Source organism: Condylura cristata, unplaced genomic scaffold (assembly GCF_000260355.1).
Source record: "Condylura cristata isolate star-nosed mole 26May11 unplaced genomic scaffold, ConCri1.0 scaffold00041, whole genome shotgun sequence".
Taxonomy (NCBI): domain Eukaryota; kingdom Metazoa; phylum Chordata; class Mammalia; order Eulipotyphla; family Talpidae; genus Condylura; species Condylura cristata.
The window spans coordinates 4,380,106-4,397,440 of record NW_004567142.1 but is presented as its reverse complement, the minus strand read 5'-3'; the positions used below and the strand labels follow the sequence as shown (position 1 = coordinate 4,397,440).

Sequence of the window (17,335 nt, the reverse complement as noted above, 5' to 3'; positions counted from 1 at the left end):
GCCCCTTGGCATGCCAGGTGAGGAAGCGGACCTCGCCCTCCAGAGCCTGGGTGGCCCTCCGGGGCCACGCCCATCCCCTCCCAGCCCCCTACCCTGCACATCAAGGAGTGGGGCTGGAGAGAAGCGTTTATTGTCAGGGTCACGGGTGGGGGGGATCTGAGGCCCCGCCGGGGCCGGGGCCGGGGCCGGGGCTGGGGTCGGGTTCCGGGCTGGTGTCGGGCTCCGGGCTGGTGTCGGGCTCCGGGCTGGTGTCCTCAGAGGCCACGTCCCAGGGGAAGGTCGGCAGCCCCTGCATCTGCTCACGGTAGACTCGGTCGAAGGCTTCGCTCTGCGCCACTGTGAAGTGGTTCTTCCAGTCACCACAGACCCCTGCAGGGGAGAAGGAAGGGCAGGGTTTGGAGGGTGTGTGGGTGGGAGGGGACCTTCCCCTGGCCTGCAAGGGGGAACTCCTGCCCCCAGCACCTAGACGCCCTCTTCACAGCCCCCCTTCCCGTGGTGCCCTCTGGCCTCCCCAGGTCCCTCTCCTCTCACAACCACCATCGCACCCCTCCTGTCCCCTGGCCAGGCTGGGGGCTCCATTCTTGCTCCCTGGTTGCCCTGCCCTGCTCCAGCAGCCCCCCAGCTGCCTGCGCGACCTTCCTGGGATTAGCCCCTGGAACCCCAGGGCACCAGTCTCGCCACCCAGCATTCAGGCACAGGCTTCACAGCTCCACACCACTTAGGCCACCTGTCCCTCACCTCTTGAGCCAGCACGCCCTGTTATCACCTCCACTACTGCTCTGACATTGGCATGGGTGCCAGGCATTGCCCTCAGGCTTGCCCTGGGGTCACTAGCTCAGAGCAGGCGAGCAGGCCAGGGGCTTGGACTGCTCCCCATGTGGGAGCGGGCGTGGGGTGAGGACTGGATCCCTCTCCGACCCCGCCTTCGGTTTTCCTTTTATTTCCAGCCTCAGATTTCTTATCTTGGGCGCCACCCGGGAAACGGCCCTTTTCCTGAGCTCCCAGGGCCAGTATCCGTTGGACCCCCCTACTTTCGATTTTCACAGCAGCACAGGTCACTCCCTCAGGAAGATCACCCCGAGGGAGGCTGAACAGTGACACCCTGCCCCCAGAAGCCCCATCTCTCTGAGTCTGTGAACACATGAGCGTTTATGGCAAAAACCATGCATGTGATTGCGACTGTGATCAAGGATCTCACGGTGGGAAAATGATCCTGTTGGACCCAATTTAATCACAACCGTCCTCACAAGAGCAGGTGCGGGAATGGGGGGCCAGTCAGGGCGCGGCCGCCCGCACGGAAGGTGGAGAAGGGGCCTGCAGCCCAGGAGCGCGGAGGGCCTGGAAACTCAGATGGCAGGAGACGGGGTCTCCTGAGAGCCCCCCAAGGGGCATGTTCCCACTGCAGTGATTTCAGCCCCGTGAGGCCGGGGCGGGTCTCCTGACCTTAGCGCCATCAGAAAATAAAATGTGCGCAGCTTTACGCCACGGAGTTGGTATTCTGTCTTTGGTCTCACCTGACACATATTTCTGGGGTGAGGAGGAATGCTAGGAAGGAATCTCAAAGATTCCAAACAGCCTCCTGGTGGTTTGGAGACTCTGGCCGCACACGGGCGTGTCTGTGTAGGCTCTGGCCGGGGGAGGGCAGGGACACCGCAGCACCTGCTGGCAGCCAGCCCGAGGGGCAGCCCGGCCACGGTGCGCTGGGCAGCTTGTTCTATGCAGAGCACCCCCATGCGGCAGCTGGGCAAGTGGAGGCCCCGAGAGGTTAAGTGACTTGCACAAGCCACACAGCTGTGAACCCCTGGACTGCGGCACCTTTCCGGAGGAAGGTTCCCTGGCGTTGGTCCAGCAGGCTCGGGGGCAGCAGCGTGTAGTTGGACATCGTGTTGGCCTTCATGGCCCCGAAGGCTGAGTGGGCCATGACAGAGCCCAGGGCCTCCTCATCCAGCGGCCGGTCCAGGAACTGGCAGATGCGCTGCAAGGAGCTGTGGAGATCCTGGGAGCAAGGAGATGGTCAGCGGAGGAGGGGCCCTTTGAGAAGGAGCACCAGACCCAAGTCTGGACGTCCGAGTCAACCCGGACCTATCTGGGTGACCGCCTCTCTGCCTCAGTTTCCCCAACCTCTAAGCCAATGACTTAGACTGTGACTTGTGAGGATTTTGCAATTTGGGGTTCCACAGGTGGGAGGGAAGAGCAAGGTTAGGTCAGAGGTCACAGCAGGGGACAGAGGTAGGTAGAATCATAGGCAGGGAGGTAGAATCCCACCCCCCCAGCCCCCAGGGCATCAGTCAGCTGTGGCACAAACCTGCTCCTCTCCCAGGCCCCTGGCCCAGCCTCCAGCCTGGCTTTCTCCCTTCCCCAGCCCCTCACATCCTGCCCATCACCCTGCCTGCCCTTCCCTGCCCCCTCCTCTGTGTGCACAGCCCAGGTGCTGGTCCCTTGCACCTCTCCCGCCTGGGCCCTTGCACCAGCCTCCTCCCCAGCTCCTCACCGGCCTCCCCTTTCTCTGGCCCTGCAGCCCTCCCCCATAGGCAGCGAAAACCACGGAATCTCCCACGTGACTCCTGCTGCCCCTTCCCCCGTACTCAGCAGGAGTCCCAGCTCCCAGACCAGGCTTTCAAGGCCAGTAAGGTCTGATCCTCTCTTCCCGGCCCCTCCTCCACCCTCTCCCCTGTAGGGCTCCCATGCCCTGCCCTGCCCTGCCCTCCCAGCGGGCCTTGATGACCCTTCTCCACCTCATCAGGATGACAGGTGAAGGTCACCGGCACTGTGGGCTGAGTGCCTACTGTGTGCCAAGCGCTGGCCCAAGCTCCCCACTCCCCACATTGTACCAACCCTACTAAAAGGCTTGCAGTGAGACAGCCTTGTGCTAAATGGTCCACAGAGGGCCAGACAGGGCAAGACAGCTGTCTAGGATCACACAGGCAGGGAGGAGCTCACACCCTGATGTGAGCTCCTGCCTCGCCTGACATAACCATAACCAGCTGTGTCGTCAGCTCCCCAACCCCGTGGTCCAATTTTCCAGGTCACCCTAGTTTCGTAATTCTCTACTCCTTTATCCTCTTGAACCACTGACGTGTCCCAGAAATCTGAACATGTTGGCAGTTCCTCACACCCAGGGGCAGCCTAGAAGCTCTGTCAGGTTGCCTGGCCCAGTTTTGGGTCTGGAGAATAAAGCTGGGCTGCAAAGAGGGAGGAGGGGGAGGCCAGAGCCTTTTCTGGATCTTTCCAGATAAAGAAATGTACCAGAGTGGGGGGAAAAAAGAACCCACTGTGGGACCTGGGTGAGCGTGAAGAGCTGCGTGCTTCAGGCGACTCCTCGCTCTTTCCTGGTGCTATGAGCCCCCAACTCCTTCCTCTCTAAAATGGGGTCATAACAACATGGGGTGCAAACCACATGAAACTACCATTTTTTTGTTATAGTTCAAAACTGGCCATTTCCTGAGCATGTAGCTCACTGTGGGTACTTTGTGTGGATTAAGAGAGAGAATACGTAGGCCCCCTTGGGTGCCTGGCTTGTCAGCCTTCTGGGAACCTTCGCTATTCTTGTCCTTGTAGCCAGGTCTTGCTTACTGGGCCCTGGACAGAACACACAGCCCAGGCGGCCCCCTCATGCCCCACCCAGCCAAGGGGAGCAGTGGGCTGTCCCACCTGGTCCCCCCAGCAAGTCCCCTGCGTGACGTGGGCACCACACCAGATCACCTCAGGGCTCGCTTCTCTGGCCGCATTCCCGTGGTGTAGCGACGCGTGACTTCTAGCCAGACAGATCCTGGCTTCAAAGTGGATTGTTCACTTTACACAGTGTCAGATGGTCACGACATGCCAGTGCCAGATAGCCTGACAGCCACCCTAGAAGCCAATTTAGGATTTGTCATCTGGGACTCTGGGAGACCTGAAGAGGTTATTAACTGCTTTCTTTGGGCACCAAAATCCAGGCTCTTTCTATAAGGAAAGGGGCACAGAAACGGACGACGCGCACACACGGAATGGACCTGTGCCGGGATGTGAGGGAACTGTGTCAGGGTTCTCCTAGCTCCCTGCCTCCCGGAACAGAGCTCCCTTAAGAACCTAGAATGGGTGGGCGTATTCCATTGGGTTTTTCCAATGGAAAAAACCCAGTCTTTCTGGGTTTTTCCAGAAACCCAGTCTTTATAGCCAGGAAAAGCCAGAGGCCTTGGCAAGGCCCCTTCTTCCACAGAGCTTTCCCTGATGGCCCAGCTTGAAGCTCTCCAAAGACGGCTCCCTTTCCCTCGGACCTCTAGTAAGGCCAGACTGAGTCTCCATCTAACACCAAGGCTGTTTCCCTCCACGCTTCCCCTGCCCTTCTGTTCATGGTTATCACTGATGTGCACCACTTGGCAGGGTCTCAGTGATCTTACCACTCCCCTTCCCTGAACCCACTCCGGGCTCCCACCTACTCAGAGAAAATTCCAGCTCCTCCCGGTGGCTCCCTACCCTCATTTCTCACTTCTACCCCTAGGCGCTGGCTCTGGGCTCCCCTGAAGCACACTGAGTTCGTTCTCACCACAGGGCCTTTGCACGGCTGTCTCCTGGAGTCCTCTCTGCCAGGCACCCTGTGTGGTGCCCTCTCGCCTTCGGGTTTTGGCCTACGCGTTACTTCTTCCTGGGGGCCTCTCCCCTGACCACCCCACTGAAATTTGCCCCCACATACATTCCTTGTCCTCCTTTTCTCCTCCCCCTTTCCCTCTGGCTTTGTGGACCAGCTGTGCTCTGCTTTTATTGTTTCGTCTTTGGTCCATCTGCCGCTCAGAGCTCAAGCATCTGTTCTGTTGAGAACCAGGTTTGCTGGGTAGTGGAGTGGCCAGATGGGGAGGGGAGAGAAGGGTGTGAGCGGGCAGGGAGACTGAGAGACACAGGCAGAGTGGGGGTGGGAGTCACCTGCTTCAGCTCCTCGTAAGTGATGAACAGGAAGTTCTCTTTGCCCTGCATCCGAATCCAGCCCTTTATGTGGTCGAACCAGGAGCCAAACTGCACTGTGGGCAGAGGGGCAGGAGGTGAGGGCTGGGCTTCAGAGGGCTAGCCACTCCCCTCCTCCCCGGCCTGGCCCCCACAGTGGAACACCTCCCCTCAAGCCCCAGTGTCCCTGTCTCCCTGTATCTCTCTCTTCCTGCCTGTGTCCTGTTATTTTTTGTATCTGTCTCTTATCCTGTCTCTGTGCCTTCCACTCTGTTTGTGTCATTCTGCCTCTGTCTCTCTCTGTCTCTGGTTCTCATTCTCTAAACTTCAGCTCTATCGTTCTTTCTGTCTCTGTGTGTCTCGCCCTCTGTCTCTGTGTCATCCCTGTCTTTTTTTTTAAGATTTATTTACTTATGCATACAGAACAGAGGCACAGGGGGAGTGAGGAGTCACCACAGACAGAGTGGGGAGCAGAACAGGCAGACTGACTGAAATCCACTGCTGAGGGGAGCAGCTGGGAGACAGGAGTGGTCTGCTGTGCCCTGGGGGTCACGCCCTCCCTGGTCAGGGGTCAGACTGGCGGTGCAGTGGCTGTGGAGAGCTTCATAGTGCTGAGACTTAATCCCTGCGCCACCAGGGAGGCTGGTCTCTTTAACACTGTCCCTCTGTCTGTCTCCATGTCTCTCCTTCCTGTCTCTCGTCTCTGTGACACTCAGCTCCCGCGTCTGTCCACCTCCATTTAGTCCTCCGTGTTCCTCTCTTTCGGCAGATCTGGAATACCATCATTGAATGCGACAAGAAAAAGAAAACCCTTGCTTGTCAGCATTGAGCAAAACATTGCTACTCAAGGACCTGGCTTCCTTACACATCCTTTCACTTAAAGTCGCAGTTTTAAAGAGTCTTTAGATGCCCTGAAGTGAGGACTAACTGCATTTCTTTCTCAGTACTTAAACTGTCTTTCTGTCTCTATTATCCTCTCTCTGTTTCCTTTTCTCTGTCCCTTGTTACTCTGTGTCTCTCACCACTCTCCGCTTCCTTCTCAGGAGCTCTCTCTCCCCATTTCTCTATCTCTCATTGTCTGCTTCTGTCCATGTCCTGGTCTTTCCCTTGGTCTCTCGCTGGATTTCCATCCTCTGCCATACAATGCCAGTCACTCTGCTTTTCCCCTCCTCCTCACCCCTCCTGTCCCTACTCCCATCTGAGTCTGCTAGGAGCCCCTCCCCCACCCCGCACTTTGCCCCAGTCCTCACCTTCGCCTTTGAGGAAGTTCTGCAGGAACTGGTCAGGTGTACCAGGATTCTTCAAATGCCCAGCAATCTTGGAATAATGATAGAGTGAGACCACCACATCCCGGGGGTTCCGGCTCACGTAGATCACCTGCGTGTGGATGTTGGGGAAGGGAAAAAGGTATCAGGCATGGACAAGACCCCGGCTCTTGAGGTTATATGCTCTCGAACCCCCTCTCTGGTCCTGCAGCAGGAAGGACTGAGGGTAGACTTCTCAAGGGACTTCCTAGTAACAGAAATGCAGATCAGTTCACCTCAACCCCAAGGACCTTCTAACACATTCTAGGAAGCGGGTGGGAGTGTTTCGGGGCCAGGTGGAGGGTCAGGTGGAGGGTCAGTTAGGGAACAGAGTGCGGAAGAGAGACCTGGGCTTCAGTATGGGAGAGATCCAGGCACGAGCTACTGACCCAGAGAGAAGCGAAGCCAGCCCTTCCTTCCCTGTCCCCCAGCTGAGGTTCTGGCCTCGTTTCCTCCTCCCTGGCCTCCCAACCTCCACAGGTCCTCAGAGGGTCTTTACAGACCCCGAGCTGACCCTCCTATCTTTGGTTCTCCAGTGCCCCAAGATGTAGCCCCAGCCCCTGGATCTGGCACTCATGGACCCAGTTAATCACCACCATTCTGTTTACTGGTTTCACATTCCACAACCAAGTCCACTCCAGCCTCATCAGGTACTTCCTTCCCTAGCAACCTTCTCCATGCCCAAGACTGAAGTCAGCCACCTGGGCAGTCAGCCACGTCTCCGTGACCAACCTCCGACAAAACCCCAGACAGGGAGGTTTGGATAAGCTTCTCTGGCCAACAATGCTATGTGCGTGCTGTCGTACATCACTGACTGGGAGACTGAAGGGACCCCATGGGGAGAGACAACTGTCACGGACTCTCACTGGGTCTCCCCTGGACTCTGCCCATGCTCTCTGCCTTGGTTGCCTTTGATCTAGCACTTTCTGATTTCAAAATACATTATAAGGCTACAGTGAGTTTATCATTTTCTGGGTTTCCCCAGGTCTTTGCCTACTGCATCCTTGAGCCTGAGGGCAGGCTTGAGGCCCTCTCAGATTACAGTCCCCATCTCCTCTCCATTTATACTCACTTCCTTTGTCCTCCATTCTCCTGGCTTTAATTACTCTCTCCCCACCCCTTTCTTACCCTTGCATACAGGTGTGTAAGGTAAAACTGCCTAGTTCTGACCAAGGAGCTTTCTGGTCGTGGTAACAATATCATGCAGTCCTAGCCACAGAGCCACAGCTACGATGCTGGCCCCTTCGACATCTTAGGTGTGTGGTGGGTCTAGCAGCTGTTTGTGTAACTACGCTCTAGGACACTCACAGGAGAAAAACACCACTAGTGATGCATTTCTCAGAGGATATCCCCGTGAAGTGACTTGTGACTGTCTAGAGCCACAGATCATCGGCAGGTGGGGCCGGCCCAGAGCTCTCCTGTCAAATCCAGAGTTGTCTACCTCACTGCCCACTGGCAACCTCCACTTGGACTTGGAGGGACCACAGCGCAGACCCCCATCTCCACCCAACCTGCTCCTCCAAGTTTTTGCCATCTCAGTCAATGGCAGCCCCAGCCTCACAGGCACTTCAGGCAACCTTGACTCATCTCTCACACCCACATCCAATTTTGTCAGTAAACCCTCCTCTTTCCATGTTCAAAGTACACTGAAATCCAGCAATTCTTCCTCACCTCCATGACCATGGCCCTGGTTCGGCTCCCAGGTTCACAGGCTTCTCTCCTCTCTGGATGGTGGCAGTTAAGGAGTCCAAGGGTCTGTTCCTCACCTTGCAGCCAGAGGGCACTCTTGCCTGCCCCACCACCTGCTTCACTCACAAAGTCCCCACCTGTAGAAGCCGCCCTGCACCTTTTGAACCCTCTCTGACCTCATATCCATTACCCTTCCCCTCATTCACTTGGATAAAGCCACAATGCACCCCAGGGCCTTTGCACCTGCTCTTCCTGCTGCTCGGAATATTCTTCCCTCAAACCCCCAGGCTCCTTCCTTCACCTCCATGTCTTTATTTGGCTGATTCAGGGGCTATAAGCAAATTTGTAATGACACCTTCCCACGAGCCCTCCCTTGATTGTTTTATTTGTCATCACTCACACTAGCTAACTGTCCCCAACCCTCTCCTTCCTGGTGAATTTATCACCTTGGACACAGTAAATATTTTTCCTTATGTATTCTATTTTCTGTTTTTCCCCCCTTTAAAACATGAATTTATGGGGCAGGTATTTTTGTGTTTACTTAGTATGGTTATAGATCTGGGCCAAGCAGATAGTAGGTGTTCAATAAACATGTGCTGAATTAATCCATCCTTATGTTCCCTCCCCAAATCTGCCCCATTCCCTCCTTTACCTTAGCCTTGGATTTGAAGAAAGACTTGGTGAAGAGCTGGATGGGGAGGTGGGAACTCATGAGGCGGGGACCAGCGGGGTCCAGGATTCTGAAGGCGCTCTCCACCGTCTCACACCAGGGTGCCCGCTCCCAGATGGGCACAGAGCGGACCCAAGAGGGATCCCCATTCTTTAGGATTAAGCAGAGGATCTCAATCATCCAGTTGGTGCCTATAGGGAGAAATGGGGCAAGTTAATCAGAGGTGGGGAGACGAACAGGGGACTATAATCAGATCTGTAAAGAACTGCACTATGGCATAATTGGCTACATACAGTTATTGGCCTCTTCACGACAGGGGCGCTCTGAGAGATGTGGTTAGGCAACCCCATGGTCACTTCAGAGAGCCTAACTGCATGGCCCTAGGCAGGGCCACAGCTGGGCGGATGGTACCCCCGCCGGCCGACACTGACTTTAAGGGACAGCAGCACCAGCGAGTCACGGCGCAGGTTCCCAGTGATCACGACAGACGGAAAAGGCAAAAGGCGGCGTCCTGGCGCCCTCAGCTGCTTTTCGGGCTTTTATCTTTCTACCCCGCGGCGTGTGGTGCGGCCACCAGGCACGGGGGGAGGCAGGGAGGCTGGAGGCTGGGAGGCCGGCGGGCTTTCTGGCTGGGCTCTCTGGCCTGCTCTGGTGAGCGCTGTGGCACCTGGCCGCAAGTCCTCCTCCCCGGCTCTGCGTGCGCTCTGACCACGCGCTCTGATCATGCGCTCTGCGCCCCGCCTCCCTCACATGCTCGTCTCTGCGCAGGCGCGCCCACTCACGCATGCGCACAGCCTACTCCGGCTGCCTCCAGTGGGCACGTGCGCAAGACCGCTGGTGTGCATCGTTGACGCAAAGGCAGGGTAAGGGGGTGCGCAAAACACTCGACCACTTCCGTGTCCCCTCCAGTGACACATGACTCGGTTACACGGATTCCTCACAACCGGCCGAGAAGATAGGGTTAATTAGCCCTAATTTCAGAGCAGGAAATTGAGGCTCAAAAAGACGAATGGCACTAGGATGGCAGAGCTGGGGAGGGGCGTGTGTGGAGACCGGCTGGCAGTCGCTCCAAGCCGGGGCATTTTCCGACCTGGCATATGCTACGTTTGTGGGATCAGTGGCTGAGGTCCGGTGGGCAGTGTGGGTGGGAGCAGGTGCAGCTGCTTCCGGACTGGCCCAGAAACACATCCCACGGGGCCGCATCCTCGCCTCCTCCATCCAGGGGGGTCTGATGTAGACTCCAGGGAGATGCCTGTCCTGAGGGTGGCAGAGCCACAGGCTGAAGGAGGTAGGGTGCCGGAGACTGTATGGGTTTCCTCCACTTTCCTCCATGCACTCACTAATTGCAGTTTACAGGAGGAAGAAATAAACAGGTGGATTAAACTACAGAGATGCTGAGGCTTTGGCATTCAAACAACCAGCACGCCGAGAACACACGGAAGATGCTGGAAGCGAATCCAGGTGTCTGGACTTCAAATTTCAGCTCTTTTCATCTCCCCTTCTGGGAGTAAACCCTTAATTTCTGGGGAGCCACAGACCATCACATAGCAGGAAGGGTTTTGCCAACCACCCAGCTCATAGGTGCAGATTCCAGGAGTCTACAGGCAGGTCAGATGAGGAGAATTATAATGTTCACACCCCATTGCTATGTGTGTTGTAGTCTAACAATGGCCCTGTCCACTTCTCAGTGTACTGTCTCCTGGCTCCAAAGCCACTGCTTTTCTTGTTTGTCCCTTTGGAGTTGGACCCCCTTTGCCAGCTAGCTCAGCGCTTAGCTCTGGCAAAAGATGGCACCCGAGGTAACCTGCCAGAGGATGGGGCCCCCTCCCTGCCTCTGGTAGGCTTCTCTCAACTGAATCTGGTCACCGATGGCAGCCAGCAGTGCCCAGTGACACATGATTATTCCCAGCCAAAGTCCTGGGCGCTCTCTGTAGTCCCATACAGAGCGAGTGCGCCTGTTTGACTTTGCCTTTATTCACTGCAGTTCTCCCTTTCTGGTGGTCTGATCCTCTCACTAGTTAATAATATATTATTTATTTATTTATGCACACAGGATCTAGGGTACAGGCCAGAGGTGTAGGGGAGGGATGAGAAGATTCACCAGAGCCAGAGTGGGGAGCAGAACAGACGGCTCCACTGAAGTACACTGCTGAGGGGAGCAGCGGGCGGGTCAGGAGAGGTCGATTGTGCCCTGTGGGTCACATCCCTAGTTGGGGATTGAACTCGTGCTGCAGTGGCTGCGGATGTCTTCATAGTGCTGCACTTGAACCCTTTGCACCACCAGGGAGGCCCCTAGCTTTTTTTTTTTTAAAGATTTTAAAACTATTTATGCCAGAGGTGTGGGGGTCAGAGGACTCACTAGACTACTATAGATACACCATTTTTGCATCTTGGTTTCATTTTTTTTTCCTTTTTCCTTATATTGTGACATCTCATCTTAGTACTGTAAGTAGTTTATTTATTTACAAATACGTTTTGATCTTTGCCAGCTCAAAGGTGAAAAGGTATTGCTTTCATTTAGACTTCTATTGTTACCGGTGAAGTTGAGCACATTTTTAGATTCTTGAAGAACTAAGTTTCTTGGAGGGAGTGAAGGAGAGATGCTGAGTGTCCTCAATTCATTGTCTCTTTATGCCAGAGTTGAGGTTTTACGATTTTTTTTACATCATAATAGGACAGGTTACCAGGGAAAGAAGAAAAAGAGAGGGACCTACGTCGTCTCAGGAAGGCAGGAAAGTTGCAGAATTTTAAGATTTAACTGGGCGTGTTAGAATCCAGCCAGAGACTCTATCCCCAAGACTTCTTTGCAGCAAAGTGTGGTGATAAAATGTCATAATCATGTATGATAAGGTCTGCCCAAAGAGATCTCAAATTAAGACATCGACTAGAATAGACAGATTCACTTTGTGATATAATTTTTTAAAAATAGACGTGGAAAAACTATTATGAACAGTGTTCATAATCAGTTTAGAAAACTAATATTATCTAGAGAAACTTATTTACAAGTCAATACACACACACACACACACACACACTGAGGGTTAAGTTTACTAATATGTAAGAGTTCTATGAGTACCAGTAAATGACCAGCAAATCAGTAGGGAGGGAAAAGGACCAGGGCAAACAACAAACAGGCTATAAGGAAGGTAATATAAGTAGTTCTTTAAGAATCTAAGAACTTGGCCCTCCCTGGTGGCGCAGCGGGTTAAAGCACAGCACTAAGAAGCACTAAGAACTCATACTTCCGCATGAGTTCGATCCCCGCCTGCCACGGAGGAGACCACATGGCGCGGCAGACCTCTCCTGACCCGCCCGCTGCTCCCCTCAGCAGTGTACTTTGTCGATCTGCCTGTTCTGCTCCCTGCTCTGTCTCTGGTGAATCCTCTCACCCTCCGCATCTCTGGCCTGCATCCCAGTTCTGTATGAATAAATAAATCTTAAAAAAAAAAGGAATCTAAGAACTTGCTCAACCTCACCAGTAATAACAGAAGTATAAATGAAAGCAATACCAAAGTTATGTTTTCCACCTTTTTGCTGGCAAAGACCAAAAAGTCTTTGTAAATAAAGAAACTATTCACAGTGCTAAGAAGAGATGATGTTACAATATAAGGAAAAAGAAAAAAAAAAAAAAAACTAAACCAAGATGAAAAAATGATGTGTCTACAGAGCCAACTTTTGTGAGAGGAAATTAAAAAATATATTAATGTACATTTCTGTTGTACATGCAGATTCTGGGAGGACATACAGCACTGTTGGTGGCTGCAAAAATAGACCTTTCCATATAAACCTTTTTTACCTCTTGAATGTTGACCTATGAATTCATTCTTTTAAAAGAGAAATTAGGCCCTCCCTGGTGGCACAGCGGGTTAAAGCACAGCACTGAGAATCTAAAGCCGCTTCCGCATGAGTTCGATGCCGCCTTCCCTGAGGAGATCCATATGGTGCGGCAGACCTCTCCTGACCCGCCCGCTGCTCCCCTCAGCATTGTACTTCGTCGATCTGCCTGTTCTGTTCCCTTCTCTGTCTCTGGTGAAGCCTCTCACCGCCCCTGAGCCTCTGGCCTGTACCCCAGTTCTGTATGCACAAATAAATAAATCTTTAAAAAAAGAGAGAGAGAAATTAATATATTTTAATTTAAAAGAGAAGTTAGAATAACTAGACATCCATGCAAAGCATCTCAACCTATTTATAAAAATTAGCTCAACATTGCTCCGATTTAAATATAAAATCTAAAACTAGAAACTTTCTAGAGGAAAACACAAGGGTACATTTTTTGGTAACCCTGGATTAGGCAAAGATTTCTTACATGTGACATCAAAAGTCTGATCCATTAAAGAAGAAACTGACAGGTTAGATTTCATGAAAATTAAAAATATACACTTTCAGAAGACACTTAAAAAGTGAATGAAGGAGGCCTGCCCTGTTGGTACAGTGGGTTAAAGTGCAGCACCATGAAGCTATCGGCAACCACTGAAACATGAGTTCATTCCCCGGCCAGGGAGGTGACCCACTTGGCGCGGCTGACCTCTTCTTCCTGCCTGCTGCCCCCCTCAGCAGTGTGCCTCTTCACTCTGCCTGTTCTTCCCCCAACTCTGTCTCTAGTAAATCCTACCACCCCTGCACCTCTGAATGCATAAATAAATCTTAAAAAACAAAAAAAGTGAATGAAGGCCTCCCTGCTACTGCAGGGGTTAAGTCTCAATGTTACCAAGCTATCACTAGCCACTGCAACATGAGTGATACCTGGCCAGGGAGCTGACCCAAGACCTCTCTTGTGTCCCCACAGCTCCCCTCAGCAGTGTATTTCAGTAGCTCCACCTGTTTTGCTCCTTACTGTGTCTCCAGTGAGTCCTTTCACCCCTCACACCTCCTGCTTACACCTCAGTTCTTGTATACATACATAAATATTTTTTTAAAAAAGTGAATGAAAAGGCAAGCCACAGCTTGGGAGAAAATGTTCATAGACTGATGAAGGGTTTGTACTCCAGTGATACTTAAAATTCAATAAAATTGAATAAATTCTAAATGTTCAATAATATGAAAACAACTTGGCTAAAAAAAGGGGGGACACTGAACAGCCACTTTATGGAAGAAGATACATATGATGGCTTATGAGTACCTGAAAATATGCCCAGCATCATTAATCATTAGGAAAATGCAAATTCAAACCACAAGGAGATACCAGTCTAACCTGTTACTATGGCTTAAAGAAAACATCCAACAATATCAAGTGGTGACAAGGAAGTCGAACAACTGGAGCTCACCTACACTGCTGGTGGGAATGCAAAATGGGAAAGCCACTTTGGAAAAACAGTTTGGCATTTTCTCATAAAGTTAAACATACACACTTCCCACTGACACAGCAATCCCACATCTCAGTTTTTATCCAAGATAAACAAAAGCACATTTCCATGCAAAGATGTGTACACAAAGCTTCATAACAGCTGTGTTCATACTCACCCCACACTGGAAACAACCCAAAGCTTTTTCAACAGACGAATGGGTAAACCAACGATGGTTCATCTGCACAATGGGATATTCTTCAGCAATTAAACACACACACACTTGGCACACACACATCTTGGATGAATCTGAAGTGCATTATGCTGAAGTCAATTTCGAAGCCTCTGTATGGTATGGCTCCATCTATGTGACATCCCAGAAAAGGCTGAACTAGGGGCTGGGAGTGTGGGAGAATCTTACTACAAAAGGATGTAAGGGGAGTTTTTCATGATGATAAAACAGTTCTATATCTTGATTGTGGTGGTGCTTATTTGGCCATCTGTTAAAACTCTACAGAACTCAAAGAGAAAACATTGCCTAAATAGGGCACATTCTAAGAAACATGCTTGTAAAAGCCAAAGAGTACAAACAACCCAGATGTTTACCAACTGACAAATGGATAAACACAATAGGTCTTTCCAGACTAGAAGTATTATTTGGTTAGAAAGAGGAACGAAGCACTGATCCAGGCTACAGTATGGGTGAAGCTTGAAACCGTGATACTAATTGAAACAGACCAGAAAGACAATACCACACATTATGTGATTCCATTGATGAGAAATATTCAGAATGGAGGGATTTGCAGAGATAAAAAAGCAGATTAATGATTGTCCAAGATTGCGAGAAGTGGAGACTGGCAGTTGAAGGCAAATGGGTACTGGGCTTCTTGTAGGAGTGATGAAAAAGTTCTAAACTTGATTGTGGTATGGTTGCACAACTGTGGGTAAACCCCAACTGTAGAATTACACACTTTAAAATGGGTGAGTTGTACTTTAAGTGAACTATGTCAAAACTGCTACCAAAAATTTAAAAACTTTCATAGAACTGTATTTTTTTTTTTAAAGATTCATTTATTTATTCATGTAGAACTGGGGTACAGGCCAGAGATGCGGAGGGTGAGAGGATTCACCAGAGACAGAGTGGGGAGCAGAACAGGCAGATGGAGGAAGTACACTGCTGAGGGGAGCAGCGGGCGGGTCAGGAGAGGTCTGCCGCACCATGTGGTCACCTCTGGGGCAGGCGGGAATTGAACTCATGCAGAAGTGGCTTTAGCTTCTCAGTGCAGTGCTTTAACCCGCTGCGCCACCAGGGAGGGCCAGAACTGTATTTTTAACAGGGTGAATAATATTGTGAAAAACTTTCAAACCCGTGTTTAAAAAGCTAAAGAAGTCAATCAGATTAACCCCATTTTTTTAAAGAAGAAAATGTTGAGGTTCATCTGTTCTCTTACCAAATCTTCTCCAGGGTTCATTCACTTTGCACTTTGGAGTAAATTTGTCACAGACCCTCACCCAAAGGGGTGCTTCCTCCGTCTGTGTTCCCTCCAGCCTCATTCTCCAGCCTTACTGACTTGCTCTAGCTCCCTCAAGCTCACCCCTACCCCAGGGCCTTTGCACATGCCATCCCTGACCAGGACACACTTTACACCCCCTCCTTTGCTCGAATACCTCCCCAGGGAGCCCTCATTTCCCAGACCAATATTTCACCTACCTTTAATACTCTCTTGGGGGGGACCACCGGAACTTCATATCATAACATTGATGGCAATACATTTAAATAAAACCTGTTTCCTCCAACAAACTGAGATGTCTCTTATTCACAGCTATGTCTCCACCAGCAATGTCAATGATTAAATGGAGAAAATGCAAATTACACCCCTCCCCCCCTTTTTCCTTCATCCTTCCCTTAGCAAATATTTATTTAATACTTATAATGTGCCAGACACTGTTGTGGGCCCCTAAAACACAACAGCAGTGAAGACAAGCTAAAAGGTCTGTCCTCACTGAGCTCCCGTGGTAGGAGAGCAGCCAGAGAGTAAATCCGCCTAACATCGAGATGCGCGTGCGCACACACACAGTGGTGGCAGTGATAAATACCAAGGAAAGCTGGACAGAATGGGCCATGGGGTACGATGGGGATGCCATGTGACCCAGGAAGCTTGGTCCGGAGAAGGACTGAGCCCTGGGGGATCTGGGAGCAGGTGCTCCGCGTGAGGGACCCAGGCTAAGTTCCCCAGGGTCTGCACAGGCTCTTTGTATTTCCTGTTCTATTCAGGGTGCCCTCATCCCCCCCTTCTCCCCACTTTCCTCCCCACCCCCCGCTCTTCCCCACTCCTCCCCCAGCACCACCCTGCCTCCCTCCATTCCCAGGTACCTGACTTGGGGTAGGTAATGATGAAAATGTCGTCATCCTGGACACTGGCAGTGTTCTCTGCAAAGCTGATGCTCTCGGGGGTGTAGAGGCCGGAAGGGAAGGGGATGCCCTTGTAGTTGAAGTACTCCCCTGACAACTTCTGTCTGTAAGAGGGAGGGAAACGCCATGAGAACAGGGAGGAGGCTAGAACCAGGACCCCTTGTGAATGTGGGGGCAGCTGTTGAGCATCTTCTGTGGTCATGGATGGTGGACAGGTCCAGCTTTACAGCGGAGGCCACATGGAGGCATTGCTGGCAGGTGAGGGGGCGAGGGGTGCCCCATCCTTTCTCTTTTTTCTAATAAACCTGTCCCTGCTGAAACTTTTTCCTTGGAACCTACGGGCTGGTGGCTTACTGAGCAGCCTACAAGGGCTGTGGAATTTGTGATGTCACTGGTTACCAGCAGCCGAAAGTTGAGTGAGAAGTATGGACGAGAAGGGTCCAGAGCTTGTGCTACAATCATGAGCCATTCAAGCACAGGAGGAAAGAACCTGTGTTGCCAGAAGAGGGGCTGGGTCTCGGGGGGAGGGAACAGAAGATGAGGGTGTGGGGGGAGGCCGGGAGGTGGGGAGGGCTGGGTGCCCATCTTGAGCACTTTGCAAAACTCATCCACTGTGGCTAACTCTGCAGGACCTCAAGTGCACCTGCCTGCGCTGGCTTATTTTGTGCCTGGGTGAGCACACTCCCCAGGAAGGTTAACAAGCAAGTCAGCAGAGCACAGTGCACTCTGTCCTGCAAACAGCTGCAGCCCACTGCTTTGTTTCAAGTAGAAGCTACAAGAAACCCCAAGTCCGGTGCATCAGGCACATTTCCTGGGCACATTTCCTGTTTTTCCCTGCACCTACAGACCCTATATATACCCATGGGCAGTCCTAATAAACAGACTTGGGACTTCAGACCCCAGGCTCCTGCTTCAGTTTCTCCAGTCTCTGAGTCTCCTAAATTCAGGTGTCGGGCAAACATGGTGGTCAGCGCACCCCAGTGCACCCCTCGGTGGGTTTGCAACAATCCACAGTTTGAATTTTACATTTCATCTGCTGTGCAGCTTGGGGCAAGTCACT

General features: G+C 51.9%; 1 protein-coding gene across 1 annotated transcript; it reads right to left on the bottom strand.

Moving 5' to 3' along the window:
• Nucleotides 1–139: 139 nt before the first annotated feature.
• SULT2B1 (sulfotransferase family, cytosolic, 2B, member 1) lies at nt 140–16,477 on the bottom strand. The gene is made up of 6 exons (XM_004693982.1): nt 16,237–16,477; nt 8,563–8,771; nt 6,168–6,294; nt 4,900–4,994; nt 1,816–1,996; nt 140–369 (listed from the first exon to the last, which is right to left on the bottom strand). Exons 1-6 carry the CDS (start codon nt 16,475–16,477, stop codon nt 140–142), a joined length of 1,083 nt encoding a protein of 360 aa, XP_004694039.1.
• Between the last annotated feature and the right edge of the window lie 858 nt (nt 16,478–17,335).